Raw genomic sequence first — 13,847 nt, 5'->3', positions numbered from 1 at the left:
CCAATTTGCTATACACTTGAGCAAGTGTGGAAACACACAAAAGGTATAAATCGCAAGAGATCAGCTTTAAGAACTATAAGGAAAAGGGCAGGGCATCCCTCGCACAATCATCGTTTTGAGACAAAACACCAATGATGGGATTTGATATTTTTGCATCTTACCATATGAACTAATCTCATATTCTATCCTTTCAATTATTTTAATCTCCGCTCATTTCAGTTTAGAGTCATGATAATAACAATACAGAAAACACACACAACCGCACAAAAAAAAGATATATGATGGACGTGGGAATGACAACATCATATTGTTTTTTGACTTTATGGTCAAGTTTGTCAAGCTACTTAAAAAGGCCATGTATTAGAAACCCAGTGACACTAATTTTTTAACACAAAAAAAAAACTTTAAAAGTTTTGAACACAAACAACTTATGTATGATATGAATTTTTGATGAGTCCTTGTATCGTTGAGTGATCTGGTCGGCTGTATAGTCAGTGTAATACCCTTTTCCCAAAAGCAGACCTTCCTCTCTACCAAGCCCCTCGATCAGTCCTTGAACATCATCTCCTCCGACATGGCTTGGATTCAGCAAGTTACAGGCGACCTCTATGACCCCTGCCCCGTGCACCAGAGCCATTTTCTGCACCGAAGCCAAGACCCCTCCTCTCTCGCTCACCTTCCTCGCCATTCTCCTCACTGGCTTGAGATCAGTTGACATGACTGGCACGTTGTAGTTACTGACCCACCCGCACGCCCCAACCGCTACAACCCGTTTGGCTTTGCTGACCTCTAGTGGCCCTGCGTCTGGCTTCATAGGCACCACCTCCAGCTCCAACCCACCTGCCCATTCATGTCCCTCCCTGTTGGTCTTGAAGTACCCCAGCTTCCTTCTTATGGAATCCAGCGTGCACTGCTCCTCTTGTGCTGCTCCGTATAGATATGTAGGAACTGCACCAAGGTTCTTCCCACATGGCAACATATCAGCAATGATAAAAAAAATTACAAAACAACTGCAACATACAAGGTGCTGCTCTTATTTAGCTTGATAGCTTTCTTTTTACATTTGAAAAATTTCTACAACTGAGATCCTCTATCAAAGCAAGCACTAACCTCTGAGAATGGAGCCGATATCCATTGCCAAGGAAGTGGCAACGGCAGAAACTTGGTCAATGGAGGAGGTTTGAGACAAAGGGTGAAAGCATATGTGGTCGACCACTCCAAGCCGAGGATGGGATCCAGAATGCAACTCGAGGTTGATTGTGTGAAGAGCAGTCTTGACCATAGCGAAGACAGCGTTCTTCAAGGGAGAAGAAGATGATGACCCCTCCTCGTGAGCTAGGGTGGAGGACAAGAGTGTAACCAACCTATTATTCTTCTATTAACTTTTCTTACCAGACTCTTTTGCTTCAGTATTCAGTTTAGGACAAGAAAGACCATAATGCATATGTCATCCATCTCGAAATCTTTAATAGAATATTAGTCAGAAAAGAGCTGAATAACAACAATAAGGGTCTCTAGAGTACTGGGCAAACAAGCTACATACAATTGCAAGTAGCTTGATTCGTTAAGACAAACAAATTTGAATTTAAAACAAACAAAAAAAACAGAAAACAAGATGAAGAAGTCAAGAAGACGTTGGACTTGGTTGTTCATAAATCATCGCTCATTAGTGGTACGACTTGAGCACGGCGCCACATAAAGGACAGACGATGGCCTTCCAAGCTTTGCGGTAAAACGGGACCCCACAGAATCTAGTAGAGGTTTTCATGTCAGCCACCACTGCTCCTCCTCCGCATCTTGAGCATAAACCGGCGGCCGGCTTCCTCCCCCGGACCTGCTTCCTCTGGTCTACAAGGAAACAGAAGATGGCCATCCTATTCTTCTTCTCTTTTTCCTCTCTCTCTCTCTCTCCACAGATATTTAGATGAATAAATGTTTGTGTGTTATCTTCAAGTTGAAGGGGAAGGGTAAGTGTCTTAAATAGAGCATTTTTGCGAGTTTGCTCAACCACTTGGACTCCATCGCTTTCTGTCACATACAAATACACTTGTCTCGCTGACTTCCCTTACTCTCGCTGACTCTTTTTTATTTCCCACATTTCAAAACATGCATTGAATAATTTATAACCAACACTTGTGCAACATTATATCATCTATTCGTCATCTCCTTCTTCTGCTTACCACACTCTTAGTCTCAACTGCCTGACTATTTAACACAACACCAGAGACAGAGAAAGCCCATGTCCCCAATTACCTATACGGCTATACCCATTGACTTTTCTCATTTTCACATTTATTATTTTGCACCGAAATGATACGATAACTTTATCGTTGTAAGGTTACCTACCCATTGGAGGATATATCCAAACATTGCGTATTTATGAACTTAGCATTTTGGGGTTCTTTAAATAAAGTAATCAGAATACGGTTAAAAAAGAAATCAAAAGTTTTGGTTACACTTAGTTAAATAAAGTTAAAAAAAAAGATTGAAAAAGGAAAGGATCTGTTTGTATGTTATCTTCAGGGTTAAGACTCAAAGGTGTGTAGTCAGAGAGCTGCCATCATTGCTCGTCTTGTTGCCTCCTGCTTCATCTCTGCTGCTTTACCGCTCCCCCTGAAGTACATGTACACTTGCTGTTCCCACATACAAACAACTTTAGTTACTTCTTCCTTCCTTCTTTTGTTTTTGCATTTTACTTATCCAAAAAGAAAGAACCAAACATAATTAATTGATTGGTTTGGGAGGGATGGAGGGAACCTGAATAACCCAGATGCTCACGAGTGACTCCAGGCAGAAGAATCCAAACCCAATGAAATAGAAAATCTGCCACCGAAACTCAAAAGTAGTCAACCACATCAGTTTTAAAGATATTGGCAATCTAATGCTTTCAACTTACCCCAACCAATATATTCCCGCTCAACACGTCAATCGCCGGCAATATTCCCCTGCACAACACAACCAATCATAGTTCCACTTCAGCTTACTGTTACCTCTTTCTTTCCTATGTGTTTAGAAACTAATTAGCTACTTACGTCAGCGATTTCCCCTTGAAGATGATTGGAGGAGCCACCGCGGCGAATACACAAAACCCTATGTGAAACTGCATTTTCATTTCAAGTCTTTTTACTATCATTTCCTCTTCCTCCTTTGGATGTGTCAGAACTAACCAAGAAAATATCACTAAATCGAATGAAAAACTCACCAGATAAGTGAAGAAAAACCACCCAAACTTCAGAGCACTATCAGTCCTGCACACAACCAATGCAAGTTTTTAAAGGTTGCTATCCATTACCATTTACTCTTTACTAACGTGCTATCTGGTAGTTTTTTTCCTCTCTCTTTTCTCTTTGTAAATGAAGGAACACACACACACAGCAGCAGATAGAGTACAGCATCCTAAAAGAATAATCTTAAGTGGATTGGATACGCCATATTACCTCATGGCACGATATAGAGGTCGATACCACATAACATATGCTCCAGGAACCCCTGATATGAAATAGATAATAGCTAGAAACCATATCGTTGGACCTACACCCAAAAGAAAAACGAGTCAGCATCATACAAGCTCAATTTGCTTGGGAACTTTTCAACTGTTCCAAGACTAACCTTCTCCCTTAATCCACGCGGTGGTGACTGCCACAATGTTCCATAACAGGCACACCACAAGACCTGCCAACAGGTAGAAAATACTTTTACTACGAATTCAAGGAAAAAAAAAACACCTCTTTGGCAATGGCAGATGATGAGAACACATACCCAGCAACGATGTGAATGCAACATATTGGATTCTCTGCAGATGGATGGGTATCTCATTAGAGATGTCATGGTGGATGAGAGGGAAAAACGGTGGCCAGTTTTTGTCTTCTATCACAATCCCGGCTACCAAAAAGAAGACGACAACATGAGCGGTTCACGTGGAACAAAATGTCAGGTTCCTAAAAAGATAGATAAAACTGAGAAACGATGATACCCTGTGCTATAGCATCCTCTTTCCGCTTGAGTTCCTGTAACACAAAAGAAGCCGTTACTTGAAACCATTCTGGGCAAGGTGATGGATAAATCCAAATCCAAATCCAATCACTGGTTGATTACCTGCTCCCGTCTCTTCAATTCAGATTCTTTGGCCTGGAGTTCCTTCTCCTTAGCTTTCAGATCCTATCAGGGATTATTGTGAGCATATATATAATCTGGAATTAGAAAATACATAATACCTTCCCAGCAGAGTCTAGAGGGATGTCAGTTGTGGCACCACCACGGTCATACTGTGACGTTGCAGCAGGAACAGTTGAAGGATTCTGAAATTCGAATACAAGAAAAGAGAGAGAGGGTGAAGAAGGGAGATGTATGAATATGGGGAAAACTGAAAAAGAAAAAAAGACAATCACGCACGCACGCAACTGAGTAAAGAAGATTCTCTTCCACAATTATAAGATCAATTCTTAACCAAAACGCATTGAACAAGAAGATATAATAATATCTTCTTTTTGTTAATGATCCTTGTGCAATAAACCCCCAAAATTGGATCCCAGAAATTGGAGTAATCACTAACATTACGATTCCGATCAAAGATGGTGTACTTTTACACTTGTATCTAAGAAATCAAAGAGTAGATCTAACATTGCGATTCCACACGACTAAAACTTTTTAGTATCCCTATATATAGATGAGGAGACAGAATCACCAATTTACCGCAAAAGGATTAACCTCGCCGTCGTCAAAGGAAGGAGACTCGTAGCGAGACATTGCACCACCCTACTCAGCAGATCCAATCTACAGAGACGATTTGGAAGAAGAAGAGAGGGTAAAAGCGTTTCCTTCTTAGTTTCTTCTCTAAGTGTTTTAAGGACGTGTTTGGCGCGTCGGTAAGAGGGTCCCGAACCGGTTTACTAAACCATATATAACCAACTTTACTGAAGAAAGACCACGACTGTCTCATCATTATTGCTTAAGCTATTTTACAAAACAAATATATACACATGCGCAAGAGTTTATTTGTATATATTATCGACAATTATTTTATATATTTAATTATTTTATTTATACATATACAATGTTTTTTCTTGTTATTATATAATTTCTTTCCGATGGATCGGATCAGTTTTTATTAAATATTGTGGAATTAAACTATAATTAGTATATCATGTATTGATAAAATTGGACATTAAACAAATATATACTATATAAAAATTGAGACTATAAGTCATTGAAGGCATCCACGTAGGATTTAAAACCTCTAGTCGTGTTTTGACACATCAGATATTTAATTTGTTATTTTTAAATGTGTCAATGTTTCCAAAAAGTGGAATTACCACTAATACCACTTCCATAATACTACTTTTCAACTTTACCATTGAAATTTTAATGGCTAAAGTACCATTATACCATTATTTAATCAAACATAAACATATGTCTTTTCCAACAAGAATTTTCAAATTCAAAATCCCAAATTGATCGACGAATCCGGCGAGAGATTTGACGATTCCGATGAGAGATTCGACGATTCCGGCGAGAGATTCGATGATTCCAGCGAAAGATTCGACGACTTCGGCGATTTCACTGGCGAGATTTGATTATTCAGACGACGTTGACGTCCGACGAGATTTGGCGAAGACTACAAGCTCAAACGAATAGAACAATCTCTCTTCACGAACATAACAAAGGTCAGAGGATAATAGATAGTGATTTTCGTCTCTTTTTTGTAATTTTTGCTTGGTTTCTCAAAATCGATCGGTTTCTGAGAAGGAGACAAAGTTTTTTTCATGAAGTTTTCAAATCTCAGATTTATAAAACCTTATAAATTTTTATCTATGAGGAACATAGTGTTATGTATTTTTCTTTTTGATATATCTTGTTGATCATTCCTTCTCTAATCCCCGTGTTCTTATAATCAGGTTATGATGATCGAAATATGTTCTATATGTGGAGAATGGAAACTAATAAATGGAATTCGCTGGGATTTCATAGTGGATGATCAACGAGGATCCTCTCTTAGTATGATTCATAAAGATATCAGCTACAATGATTTGATTATGGCTGTTTTAGAAGATTTTGGAATTGATGGCAACAAAAACAATGTAAATCTTAGCTATGCTTCACCTTCAAAATTAAACTTTGGTACAAAAGAGCTTCCTCCAGCATTTATTAGGAATGATCGTCAAGTAACATCTTATATGAGTAAACTTAAAGAGAATGGAGACCTTCATCTATGTGTAACCATTAAGGTAACTGCATGAAACTCTTTTGCTAACTTGTTTGTTTATTAGAGTTATCAGTTATTTTATAAAGTAGTATGTAGTAGTAATGATTTGCTCATTGCTTGAAGAAGTATGCCATAGCAGTATCTATTACAACTTTTACATTTATAAGACTTTATAATAATAATTGTACATTTTGGAGGATCATTACCACATATATTTTAACTATTAGCTTTTATGTTTTTTTTTTTAATGTTTCAGAGAAGAGCTCAATTATCACCAATGATTATGTCAAATATGATCCAGTCACGGGGTGAAGTTTTAATTAATCATGATTTGCCTATTGTTGGAAATAGTAATCCGCTTGAGGTATTTATTACAACTCTTATATTTATAAGGCCTTGTAAATGATTCTATATTTAGCTTTATTTTTTTATGTTTCAGAGGAAATCACAAATATCACCAATGATTGTGTCAAATATGGTTCAGACACAGGATAAGTGTTAATTACTAATGATTTGCTTATTGCTTGTAGTAAAAATTTCTGTCAGGTATTTATGACACCTTTAAAATTTATAACAACCTTATAAAATACAAGATACAAGATTCATTAATAGCTTTGTGTTTTTATGTTTCAGAGAGGAACACAAAAATCACCGTTGATTATGTCAAACATGATTCATACACAAGATGAAATTCTTGTGTTCTTGTGTTCTCGTGGTAGTCTATGAAGCCCGAGCTGGTTGTACAAACCGAACCCAGTACTGATCCATATGGTCCTTGAAGGATCCTAAGATCGGATTGCCCTCGACTGGATTCGTTTAGGATATGAACTCCGGAAAGGAGAACTGATGGATCCTTAGGTCGCACAAGGGTTGCGGATGTTCCCTTGATATTCCCGGCTTCAATGGCGCTTGATATGACTCACAAGTCCGCCAAGGAAGATCTTGAACTGGTTGCTTGATATGACTCACAAGACCAACTAGTTGAGAAGTGAATTGCTCGGATATATTATAAACTCAGAAACTTAATCCAAAATGATTTGATTTTATTAATTAAATGAAACACTTATTTATAGTACAAGTAGGAGACAAATGGGATACTTGACTAGAGTTTGAAAGACAAATAAAATTAAAGACATTTGACTAGAATTTTGAAAGACAAAGAAGAAAGAGTCTTCAATTTGTGGACTGGTCAAAGTGACCATTCGGCTGGCTTGTGTTCGGCTGGTTGAACCGCGGCAAGGAGTAGGACGGTCGCGGGCCGGTCCGTCTGTTCCGACTTGTCCGTCTCCTGAACCATCTTCGACCATAATCGTCCTAAGTCTTCTGAAAGATGAAGAATCAGTGCCTTAGAGAGATTCGGATGATAAAAGTGCATGAACTGATCAAATGGATCGATCAGTTCGTCAATACGGTCGGTACGTTCCAAACGGGCAAGAAGAGAGAAGTCCGAATCTAGGCATCAGTTTGGACTTCCTTTCTTCCGGAAATCGTTCCTTCCTCAAATGAACCCAAACCAAGTCACCTTCGTTGAAAACCAACTCCTTTCGCTTCTTGTTGGCATATCTTTTGTAACCCTCGATTTTTGTTTCAATGTTGACTCGAACTTATTCATGAAGTTTCTTGATAGTGTCCGCCCTTCTTTTACCATCTGTACTAACTCTTTCACTCAACGGCAAAGGTAAAAGATCAAGTGGAGATAAGGGGTTAAACCATAAACAACTTCAAAAGGAGAGAACTTTGTAGCTGAATGCATAGCATGATTATAAGCAAACTCAACATGAGGCAAGCAATCTTTCCAAGACTTAAGATTTTTCTTGACCAAAGATCTAAGCAAAGCAGACAAAGTTCGATTAACAACTTCAGTTTGACCATCAGTTTGCGGATGACAAGTTGTGGAAAACATCAATCTCGTTCCTAACTTAGACCACAAAGTTTTCCAAAAATAACTAAGAAACGTAGCATCACGATCAGAAACAATGGTCTTAGGCATTCCATGCAATCTCACAATTTCCCTAAAGAACAGATCAGCAACTTGTACAGCATCATCAGTTTTATGGCAAGGAATAAAGTGAGCCATTTTCAAAAATCTATCTACAACCACAAAGATAGAGTCTCGTCCATTCTTAGTTCTAGGTAAACCAAGAACAAAATCCATAGAAATATCAATCCAAGGATGAGAAGGAATGGGTAAGGCCGAGTACAAACCGTGATTGGATGCTTTGGCTTTGGACTTCTTGCACACCACACATCGGCCACAAATTTTCTCAACGTCCTTCATCAAACTAGGCCAATAGAAATGATCATACACGGCCTTGTATGTCTTCTTGATTCCAAAGTGTCCCATAAGACCTCCTCCATGAGATTTCCTGAGAAACAACTCCCTCAAAGAACATTGGGGCACACACAAACGGTTATCATAGAAAAGAAAACCAGAAATCCGATAGTATTTGCCATAAGCCACTCGGGAACACTTGTTGAAAATTTCTTTAAAATCCGGATCAGAAGCATACAAGTCTTTGATAAATTCAAAACCAAGAAGTTTTGTTTCGAGGGCTGAAAGAAGAGTATACCTTCGGGACAAAGCATCAGCCACAACGTTTTCCTTACCTTGCTTGTATTTGATGACATAAGGAAATGTCTTAATGAATTCAACCCAGCGGGCATGCCTCTTATTCAGCTTCTGTTGGCCCTTAAGGTGTTTCAGGGACTGATGATCCGTGTGGATAATGAATTCCTTAGGCCAAAGATAGTGTTGCCACGTTTGAAGGGCTCTCACCAGGGCATACAGCTCTTGATCATAAGTTGGGTAGTTGAGTGTGGCGCCACTAAGCTTCTCACTGAAATAAGCAATGGGCTTCCTATCCTGCATCAAAACTGAACCAATACCAACACCCGATGCATCACATTCGATCTCAAACGTTTTAGAAAAGTCAGGAAGAACAAGTAAAGGGGCGTTAGTCAACTTCCCTTTAAGGATTTGGAAAGCTTCTTCTTGAGCTTGTTCCCATTTGAACCCAACATTCTTTTTGATGACTTCGGTCAATGGAGCCGCTATGGTACTGAAGTCTTGGACGAACCATCAGTAACTACATTGTTCACACGAGGAATAAAGGTAAAGAAGATAGAGGAAAAATTTCGACTCAACACCGAGATGTCGTAGAGGAGACTTTTCAGAGCCACCGATGAAGCATTTGAGTTGATCAAGGTGACAAGGCTTTTGCAATCCGAGAAGACTTCTAGATCATGGTAGCCTGCATTTGCTGCAGCTAGTAGTGTAGATTTAATTGCTTTTGGAAAGTCCAGCCCAGCCTGCTATTACCATTGCTCTCCTGCCAAGCTGCATCAGAAAAACATTCTATCGAGAGGGAGTTACCCGAGCCTCTTGGAAGGTATAGCGACCAAAGTGACGGCTGCTCCGCCTAGTTGCAACGAGGAGAAAGTCTCATCAAGGTGCAGATACCTGTTTCAGAACCAATCATAACAGAATACTACCCAAAGACTACAGAATCTTGTGATAAGAAAGAACCATGTGGACTTACCCAAAGATTGATGCAAACATTGGTGTCAAAAAGATCAAGTGATCTGAGTTTTAGTCAGGCTTCCTGCAGTAAGAAACATCATAAAAGCCATCAGATATCTGAAGCATAAAGCATGGATACTATAACAAGAAGGCATCAAAATAGAACCTTTAGTAGCGCTGTAGAAGTAAACATCGTAGCTAACCACACTGCCAAATATAGATGTGTAGAGAAGTGCTATGATATCATTTGTGGATAGCTCTTGAAGACTGCCGTTAACCAGGTCATGGTTTATACCAGAAATAGTCAAAAGAGGAAGGCCACCGATAACCATATGATGCAGATGAAATTTGAGTTGAGACATGTTTGGTTTAGTTCATGGAAGGAGAAGTCTGACAATGAGATGCGCTACATGGATAGCTCTTACATGGGTAGCTCTTGATCGATTTGATGCGTTAGACTTGCGATTTGATCTCTACATCTGAAGCTTGCAGGGATCCGATAAATCCTCAACAAGAGAAGAAAGCTTTTTCTTTATACGTAAATATACAGTGTGTGACAGCCTTGTATTTCATACAACTCCAAAATTTTTTTTTCTTATTACTTTAGATTATCAGTGTTTATATCCAAAAAGTATTATCAGAATATACACAACTTTGTCTGAACCTATCTTTGGTGCACACGTTTCCATCTCCATCTATAGACTCGCCGCCACCTTATTTCGCAGCGTCATTGCAGGGTTTCTTTTGTCTTCTTTTTCAGAGCGATGAAGATCAAAGTCGCATTGTGGCAGTTAACCAAATTTACCCTTTTTTCTCACCCTTATCAAGAATCAGCTCGTGATCTTCACCTTCTTAGAGCATCTCCAACCCACCTCTATTTCTACCTCTATAATAGCATTTAGAGGCAAAACTACTCCAACCCATCTCTATTTTTGCCTCTAAAATAGAGATTGCTATTTTCTCCTCTATTTATAGAGGAAGAAATAGCATTCCTCTATATTTTGCTCTATATGTAGAGATCTCTATTTTAGAGAAATACATTGGAGTAAAACCCACCTCTATTATAGAGTTCCTCTATTTTAGAGGTAAAAATAGAGAAATACATTGGAGATGGTCTTAGGTGACTCTTATGCCTATCCTATCGTACTTAGCTTCAATATATTTGAAACTTTCCTCAATAATAGCATTTAGAGGTGAAATTGCTCCAATCCACCTCTATTTCTTCCTCTATAATAGAGATCTCTATTTTTTCCTCTATTTATAGAAGAAGAAATAGTATTCCTCTATTTTTTACTCTATATTTAGAGATTGCTATTTTAGAGAAATACATTGGAGCATATCTCATCTCTATTATAGAGTTCCTCTATTTTAGAGGTGAAAATAGCAAAATACATTGGAGATGGTCTCACTAAAACTGTAAGCATCAGCTCTACAGGGTTGTAAATTGTAACATAAAGGAATACTTTTCCAGCAACTCCTTACACGTGTACGGTGAAGATAGTATTGTAAAAAAAAATGGACGGTTTATGTTAATACAAGACTGGACTCGAACTTGGAATTGTTTCTTCTGCCAACGCAACTTTCATCAACACGTACGTACATAAGAGCATCTCCAATGGTGTTACCCACCATTGGAGTCCTTAGCAATATAATAGTATTTTTGTTTTTTTTTTTTCAATAGTTAAGGACTCTTATCAGAATTATAGGTCCAATGGTGTTATCCAATATGGAATCCTTAGTGTGTTTTTTTTTTATCTTAGAAATTTAAAATTTAAAACAAGAAATTAAAAATTTACATTTATTAGAAAAGAAAATGTAAACATACAAATATTTTGAATCAAATCAAATAAGTGTTGTATATAATTTCTCATTTTGTAAATAAATTATGTTTCTTACTTGTACAACTTTTGTTATCTTCTTAGCTTGATTTTGTTATGTTCTTACTTGTACAAGTTATCTTCTTACTTGTATAACATAAAAGAGAAGAGAATGAAGAGAAGCAAGATTGTAGTTAGCTAAACAGATTTAAACTTACAAGAGTAGAGTACAAAGATTTAAACTTATAAGTACTTGAGTCTAAACTGAAATGAGTAGAGAGTAGAGAAACACAAGAACTTGAGTCTAAACTGAAATGATCATACAAGTACATTGTAGCAAGGAAAACAAGAGGATAGAAGCTCTTAACAAGTCCGAGATACATAGCTAAAGAGACGCAAGCTAAAGAGACGCAAGACTACTTGACCATTCTTCTAATTCACCCGTGAGCTTGAAGCAATATCACCTACAGAACAAAACCAAAAAAGCAAGTTAAACTAGAAGCAAAGAAAGAACAAGCAAGTTAAAGACGTCTCAAGCAAGGCAATGGAGAAGATTCACAACGCTTTCTGCTCAAGTGTTTGCTCAGTAGTTGAGAACACTCTTTACTTTCCGGGCATACACACAACAAGGGAGTAGTTTTCCCATCTCCAACCAGATTGAAGACAAATAAGTCTCCTATGTCGCATCTGTTATCACGACAGAACTTTCTCCAGCCCCTTGTGATGTAATACATGCCGTCTGATTCGCTAAATCGCAAACTCGCAGTCCATGAGTTTCCCTCTTTGTTCACTAGTATCATCTCTTGGCATTGTTTGTTCAAAGCAGTAGAACTAGTAGCTCGCTTAGGAAGATACTGCAAACACATAATATAGTTTTTAGGAATCAAAATTGACTAACTAAATCTAGTTTATACGTATGAAAAATGACTCACAAGTTTGTCAGCTTTTAGATTTGAAGCAGTGACCTCAGCCAAAAAACAGAAGTCGTATGAGAAAGAAGACATTGCCATTGTTCCTCCTGAAATAAAAGAAGCAATTTCCACGTCAAAACATCTCACAACAGGTAGGACCAAAACGATGAACTTTGATTGAAACTTACTAATCTCATTGTCATCAGCATCACCGGAGTCGGCTTCTTCCTTGATGATGTGAGGATGTGTATACTGAATCTCACAACAGCTAGGACCAAAAGGAGTCACATGAAACACCATGTCTCCTTCGTGTTTGAAGATGACAAGGTCACCGATTTGAAGGTCGTGTGCTGTGGTGAAATCTTTCCAACCTCCGGTGAGTGTCCTGCCTTCTAGTATCACTTCCCAAGTTTGATCTGAAGCGTCCGATCTTAGTTTCCATGTTTTCTGGTTCGTCTTCCCTTCTATGTGCTTTGAGAAGAAGGCAAGTGGTATCGTCTGCAAGAAAATGCGAAGTTAATCAAACAAGAAATACATCTAATCAAGAAACGAATGTAAACAAATAGAGAGAGTGAGGTTCTTACGACGCCACTGTGGAAACCAGGAAGCAGAGGCTTAAAGAAATGAGGTTCATGTGGAATCGCCATCTGCAAACAAGAAACGAATGTAAACAATATCAACAATGAGTTTCCCAGCAGACGAAAACCCCATTTCCATTTTGAACCCAAAATCTATTTGATCCCCACAATCGAAACCATAAATCGATTGTGAACTCACACCAAAACCTCTCTAATCCAGTCGCGTTTCTTATTAAAAAAAATTAATTTTGATATCACGAACCAAAACCATAAATCGATTGTGAACTCACACCAGAACCTCTCTAATCCAGTCGATAACAACAAAGAACCGATGTGAAAATGCAAAAAAAATCAAACCAATACGAAAACCCTAAATCGAAAAAATCCCCAATCCGATTTCAAACCCTAGATTTTATAAAACACCTCAATCGAACCCTAAAACGAGATGAAATCAACATGCATAAACGCGAGAATAAAAAAAAAATAGATTAAGATCGAATTTTACCTTCACGGATCGAGATCGCAATTGGCCTCTCTGTCGTCTCTCTATCGCCTCGCCTTCTGCTCTGTTTTTTTTTTCGGGTTTCTGAAAAAATGAGAACGGTTCGCGTGTTTTCGAACTCGCCTTACCAGAGTCAACACAAAAAACGGACCAATCAATATGTGCCAACAAGATAAGGACTTCGATTTTTAATCTTTAATTAAGGATCATCCTTAACTTTCCTCTCCTCTTTTAATATTTCTTTAATAAAAAAACATTAAGGATTTATGTTAAGGATTGCTTGATTATTACCGTTGCACATGCTCTAAGTTCGTTGG

General features: G+C 38.2%; 4 protein-coding genes and 1 pseudogene across 5 annotated transcripts in view; 1 reads left to right on the top strand and 4 right to left on the bottom strand.

Annotated features, from left to right (window-relative positions):
* Positions 1-360: 360 nt before the first annotated feature.
* On the bottom strand, positions 361-979 carry LOC111213205. The gene has a single exon (XM_022714891.2). It carries the CDS (start codon positions 977-979, stop codon positions 386-388), a length of 594 nt encoding a protein of 197 aa, XP_022570612.2. The 3' UTR covers positions 361-385.
* A 477-nt stretch (positions 980-1,456) lies between these two features.
* On the bottom strand, positions 1,457-2,191 carry LOC111213203. Its single transcript, XM_022714888.2, has one exon. The coding sequence runs from the start codon at positions 1,871-1,873 to the stop codon at positions 1,667-1,669; it is 207 nt and encodes a 68-aa protein (XP_022570609.1). The 5' UTR covers positions 1,874-2,191; the 3' UTR covers positions 1,457-1,666.
* Positions 2,192-2,359: 168 nt separating this feature from the next.
* LOC111213204 (secretory carrier-associated membrane protein 1) lies at positions 2,360-4,861 on the bottom strand. Of its 2 annotated transcripts, none has more exons than XM_022714889.2 (12): positions 4,693-4,861; positions 4,215-4,298; positions 4,096-4,158; positions 3,974-4,007; positions 3,760-3,882; positions 3,610-3,672; positions 3,438-3,531; positions 3,203-3,248; positions 3,033-3,100; positions 2,897-2,945; positions 2,758-2,823; positions 2,360-2,633 (listed from the first exon to the last, which is right to left on the bottom strand). In XM_022714889.2, exons 1-12 carry the CDS (start codon positions 4,744-4,746, stop codon positions 2,547-2,549), a joined length of 831 nt encoding a protein of 276 aa, XP_022570610.1. In that variant the 5' UTR covers positions 4,747-4,861; the 3' UTR covers positions 2,360-2,546. The 2 variants fall into 2 exon arrangements, with proteins under 2 accessions (XP_022570610.1, XP_022570611.1); XM_022714890.2 differs by having other exon boundaries at positions 4,708-4,818.
* A 6,573-nt stretch (positions 4,862-11,434) lies between these two features.
* The window catches only part of LOC111213206 (B3 domain-containing protein REM7-like), a 2,548-nt gene continuing 135 nt past the window's right edge, over positions 11,435-13,847 (bottom strand). The window contains exons 1-2 of the mRNA XM_048737360.1: positions 13,035-13,847; positions 11,435-12,948 (exon numbers count right to left, since the gene is read on the bottom strand). The exon at positions 13,035-13,847 is cut by the window's right edge and continues 135 nt beyond it. Of these exons, the coding sequence (XP_048593317.1) occupies positions 12,448-12,948; positions 13,035-13,097 (564 nt within the window). The 5' untranslated portion in view covers positions 13,098-13,847 and the 3' untranslated portion in view covers positions 11,435-12,447. The remainder of the gene's footprint in view (positions 12,949-13,034) is intronic.
* Positions 13,623-13,847, top strand: part of LOC125576433 — a 2,883-nt pseudogene continuing 2,658 nt past the window's right edge.

This window comes from Brassica napus, chromosome A7 (assembly GCF_020379485.1).
Source record: "Brassica napus cultivar Da-Ae chromosome A7, Da-Ae, whole genome shotgun sequence".
Taxonomy (NCBI): Eukaryota; Viridiplantae; Streptophyta; class Magnoliopsida; order Brassicales; family Brassicaceae; genus Brassica; species Brassica napus.
This window is presented reverse-complemented; position numbering and strand designations above follow the sequence as displayed.

Coding starts and splice junctions, on each gene's coding strand:
- LOC111213205 (XM_022714891.2), bottom strand. CDS start 979: ATGTTGCCATGTGGGAAGAACCTTGGTGCAGTTCCTACATATCTATAC.
- LOC111213203 (XM_022714888.2), bottom strand. CDS start 1,873: ATGGCCATCTTCTGTTTCCTTGTAGACCAGAGGAAGCAGGTCCGGGGG.
- LOC111213204 (XM_022714889.2), bottom strand. CDS start 4,746: ATGTCTCGCTACGAGTCTCCTTCCTTTGACGACGGCGAGGTTAATCCT. Junction 3,532..3,609: donor CGCGTGGATTAAGGGAGAAG/GTTAGTCTTGGA, acceptor TTTTGGGTGTAG/GTCCAACGATATGGTTTCTA. Junction 3,249..3,437: donor CCTCTATATCGTGCCATGAG/GTAATATGGCGT, acceptor GGTTGTGTGCAG/GACTGATAGTGCTCTGAAGT.